This window comes from Galendromus occidentalis, unplaced genomic scaffold, assembly GCF_000255335.2.
Source record: "Galendromus occidentalis unplaced genomic scaffold, Mocc_1.1 scf7180000077029, whole genome shotgun sequence".
Classification (NCBI taxonomy): Eukaryota; Metazoa; Arthropoda; class Arachnida; order Mesostigmata; family Phytoseiidae; genus Galendromus; species Galendromus occidentalis.
In genome coordinates this window covers 58711-63320 of record NW_003805018.1, presented here as the reverse complement: position 1 = coordinate 63320, position 4610 = coordinate 58711, and the positions used below count along the sequence as shown (strand labels likewise).

At 50.2% G+C, this 4610-nt stretch overlaps 1 protein-coding gene across 1 annotated transcript; it reads left to right on the top strand.

The window, feature by feature from the left end:
• The first annotated feature begins 2063 nt into the window (after positions 1 to 2063).
• On the top strand, positions 2064 to 3050 carry LOC108863823 (uncharacterized). Its single transcript, XM_018638444.1, has one exon. It carries the CDS (start codon positions 2064 to 2066, stop codon positions 3048 to 3050), a length of 987 nt encoding a protein of 328 aa, XP_018493960.1.
• Positions 3051 to 4610: the final 1560 nt, after the last annotated feature.

Here is a 4610-nt window from a genome sequence, read left to right as displayed (position 1 = left end):
TTTCCTGTGATTGCCTTTGACTACCGGACGATTTGGGATTTAGGATGACTTTACTTGACGATAGGGCTTCCATGGAAGCCTCCATGCCACCTTCCTCTGAACTAGGAATTAATCCGGAAAAGGACCATGGAATGATAGCGGCGAATGCTTCGGATACACTGTTGGTCGCTTCATGTTTGTTCAGCCTAGAAACTCGTGAATTGAACAGGGAGCGTGTTTCAGGCCTCGCAGCTGATCGCGTCGGTGATTCCACCGCTCGATTACAGGCAGCATGAGTGTTGGGGAATCTTCTTTGATCAGAAAGTTGAAAATGGAAAAGATGGCTAAAAATATCAGCCCGATCGAGCGAAACATTTCAACGAGGGAACATTCCATGTAAGTGGCGGACTCCTATTCTGCAACACCTTTAAGGCCCCAGTGGATAAACTGCGGAAAGATTCATGCACGAGACATGACGGTAGGGCTGTTCATCGAAAGAAAGTCGAATCCGTGTTGAGCTCGCTAGCATTGGTCTGCGTCGGAATGACTCACGCAGAAGACGTTCTCAATGTTCTTCCAGTGCCGTGCCTCCGAAATCAGTCAGAGAAGCCGTCGCAAAAATTGAAACGTTTCCTTCTAAACTCAATAGCTCCGGCAAGGATGAGCTTCGAGACCGTCAGCCAGAGTATCCTTACGGAACTTTGGAAATACTAAATACTGTGCTCGGAAGTAAGCGCATTTGTAACAGATGATGCCGCTCACATGCACACAGCTTGGGGCTCCACCTTGAAAGCCGTGCTCTTGCTTGCGTGCTTGCCAGCACCCGTGATTACGCGCTGATACACTTGCTTCCACGCTGTACTTTACCATGTTCCCAATTCGGATGTTCCCCCACGACTACGTGGATTTCTTCTCCACGGAAGCTGGGTCGGGTTCCAGAGCATGCGTTCCCCGAGTTCTTGACTTGAGCCAATGCCTCGAGATCGTCGATGATCTGGTTTGCCTCTAAGAGTATGGTGCTTGCACACAACGGAAGCAGAGGACGTTCCAGCACACGTCGTTATCAGGAACTCGAAACGCTGGCTGAATGGCTAGAAGTCTGCAAGACGTTTGTACTCAACGCGCATGAACGAGAAGCTCTGGAACGGACGCAAGGAAAGCTACGGCTGTACATGTCTGAGGGTAGAGTAGCACGATTTCGCCAGCCGGTGACCGAGTTCTCCGTCGCTTGCCCATTGTTCGAGTATGTTTGAATCACCGATATCGAGCTTGAATATGTTTTCAGACACATTCCTTGGTTCGACGAAAATTACCTCGCGAAAGCGGAGTCAGGGTTTTTCTCAGCTCCGGAAAAGATCTCATTTGGTTCAAGAAGTCCGTCAATTTTCGGTCCGCTCTGATTGAACGATTCCCGGCGGTGCACGTCAACCCGGCCGCGGCGTAAACTCGGCCACAGCGTCAACCCGGCCCCGATGGCCACGGCGTCAACCCGATGGAACTGTCTTTGAGCGAGCAGGAGGTGGATGACCGCGTCTTTAAACGCTTGTTCTCCGAGAGGAACTTTGATGTCTTTTCCGAAGTGCGACAGTCGCCCTCACGTCGTGAAGTCGCCCTGTTCCCAAATGAGAAGGCTAAGAGCTCCGTGGTTGACCATTCGTTTGCATGGCGAAAAGAGGGGCTGAGGAGGAGGCAGAGAGAAAGGCCTCGGTTGGTGAAGCGGAGGCTGTGGACGAAGGCCGCGATAGCGACGACATTTTAGATGGTGAGTTCTCATTTCCAGACGTCAGCCATCGTGACCGAGAAAGTTCCATTCGGCCGTTGGAGACTCTCCATTTGAAGATCCTCCATTCGAGAATCCTATTTTCGAAGATCCTCCATTTGAAGATCCTCCATTTGGAGATCCTCCATTCGAAGATTGTTGTGTAATCGCTCAATGATTACAAGGAAGTGGAATCACTAGTATATAAGCCGCTGCCAATAAACGGTCATTCATTAGCCACTCGGTAACGTGAACGCCTCGTAGTCTCTTTAGTGTCATGCACAACATTGGCGCAATCGCAGTTTTCTTTAACCTTGTGTGAATCATGTCTAAGGATGATGATACGACGTTCTCGGACGCCAAGAGTGATCAAGATCTGCAAGGAATTCTCGCTTCTATGGCTCGGGCCATTCGGCAGATGGCGGAGCGTCAGAGCAAGCAGGAGGCTGCCACGTCATCTACAGTGCAGAACACTGCATTGCTGCTTGGGACGTTCCTCTACGACCCAGACCAGGATCCCACATACAAGAACTGGTTCGCTCGCAATCGCTCAATCCTGGAGGAGTCCAGTTCGGTAGAAAAGTTGAGATCGCAACTGCTCCTTAAGGCACTGGGTCCGAATGAGTATTCGAGGTTACTCAGCCGACTGTCCCCAGCTCGTCCGGAAGAAAAAGACTACGCAGAGTTGGTCGAACTCTTAACCAAGGTATTCGGGCCGTCGAAATCTGTTCTCCGGCGTCGTCACGATATTCTCTGCCAAGCTGCCCCGCTGTCCGCTTCGTCGAATCCAGAGGAGATCATCGACTGGGCTAACTTGAAGGGGGATCAGTTCGAATTCGGTAGCATGGACGTCGAAAAGTTCAAGATTTTTCTCGCCATCAATTATGCTGCCGGTCCGTCGTTCAAGACTCTACGCAGCATCATGCTCAAGGCTGTCGACGACAGACCCGAACTCACAGTCGCGGAGCTGCGTGAGGTGCTTATCCGGTTCGCGGCTCGTACGCGTGACTCTACGTCGGACAATTCAGTTGACCAATCATCTAGCATCAAGCAGGTTCATAAGAAGCTGACCCGTCAGTCGCCCAAACCGCATTCTGAACCGAGACCGCAAGGTACCTACAGGCAGAACTCAACTTGTGGTGGCTGCGGAGGTGATCACACCCGTCACAGTTGCGAGTGGAGGACCGCGAAGTGTCGTAGGTGTGGAAAGAAGGGTCATCTGGCGAGCAAGGAGAACCTGTCACTAGGCGTGAGCAGCCTCCGCGCAACGTCAAGAAACCGACTGATTACGCAGCATTGGGAAGAGGCTTGAGTCGTCTCTTCGGACGAGCCGACTAGGTCGGGAGGTGTTGTGTAATCGCTCAATGATTACAACGAAGTGGAATCACTAGTATATAAGCCGCTGCCAATGAACGGTCATTCATTAGCAACTCGGTAACGTGAACGCCTCGTAGTCTCTTTAGTACACATCAAAAATCCTCCATTCGAAGATCCTCCATTTGTAGATCCTCAATTTAAAGATCCTCCATTTGAATATCCTCCATTTGAAAATCCTCCATCCGAAGATCCTGCACTTGAAGATCCTCCATCCAATCGATCAAAGTCTTTATTCACTCGTATTGAGTGGTTTCTACCTATCTCAGTAAGTAATTACATTTTTCTCTTCATTTGGTCTCTCGGTTTGGAGATCATTCAGTGATTTCACATTGGGGCATTCTCGAGCGTGGTATTTGGGACAGAGTTCGGAACATCTTCTGCATATACAATCGTCGGATGGTTCGTGGAATCCTTGAGTTTTACAGAGTAAATGATGAAAGCCGTGTACAGCGAATCTAGTTACAATGTGTCGGTTCGTCCTTCCCGGTTTTTTCCAGGAGTCCATTGTCATTGCTTCCGCTGAATAGAAGCTCTCGTCAACTTCATCGAATTTTTCTTTCCATGCGCGTTGGTGGGTCTTGTATGCTTCAGTTTCCTCTAGGTTGTGTCGCTTCTTCACGTCCTCCGTGAGGGTCGACGCACCCGTCAAGAGATAGGCCAGGCGATTCCTCGTCGTGTGGTGAAGCCGGAGGGTTCGCTCGATGAATGTGGCCTTCGTTTTGTCAAGAGCTGTCCTATCGTTGGTCGTGAGGAATGGCCAGACTGGTTCGATTCCGAACTCGGCTACTGGTGCGATCTTGATGTCGAACAGGCGGAGTGCCGTGTTGACCGACAGCATGTGAGGGGATTCCAGTGGCGGCGCCAGCGGGAAGCTTTGTAAGCTATAGCTTCCCAAGCCTCTGAAGTCGGAAAGCTTAGCTTCCTAAAAATTTTCCGATCATAGATATGTTCCATCGGTTTCGGAGCATTCAGACTGCTGCTGTCGATCATGCCGGGTTGAATTTCTCGAGGTCACGAGAAAGACTTGATCGCGCACATGCGCTTGGACGCACTACACGCACGCAACCCCAAAACGGGGGTTTCCTCTTTCATGATCGGTGACACCCCAGCTGATATCCGTCATCAACATCTGACCGAGAGCTGAGAACTTCCAAATCAAATCGTGGACGAATTCGCCGAAGGCAAAGTTCGGAGAATTCCCCTAGTGGTATGACTGTGATTCAGACGCTTAAGTGAGTCGTATCTCAGCTCGTCGCTAGGAAAGTAACATAAGACGGAACGCGGAAAGTCTCCGCTGTTTCTACTATGTAATGTACATAGATATGTATGATTGCATCTATGCAACACTAGTACTTGCCCTATAAAGTAAATCTTTGTGTCTCCGAGCGCGCTGACTTCCTTGTTCGGGGGAAGCTCTATCCAAGAAAAATTCAAGCTTCCCAAGAAAAAATGGCTGGCGCCGCCACTGGGGGATTCTATAGATCGCATGGTCAGG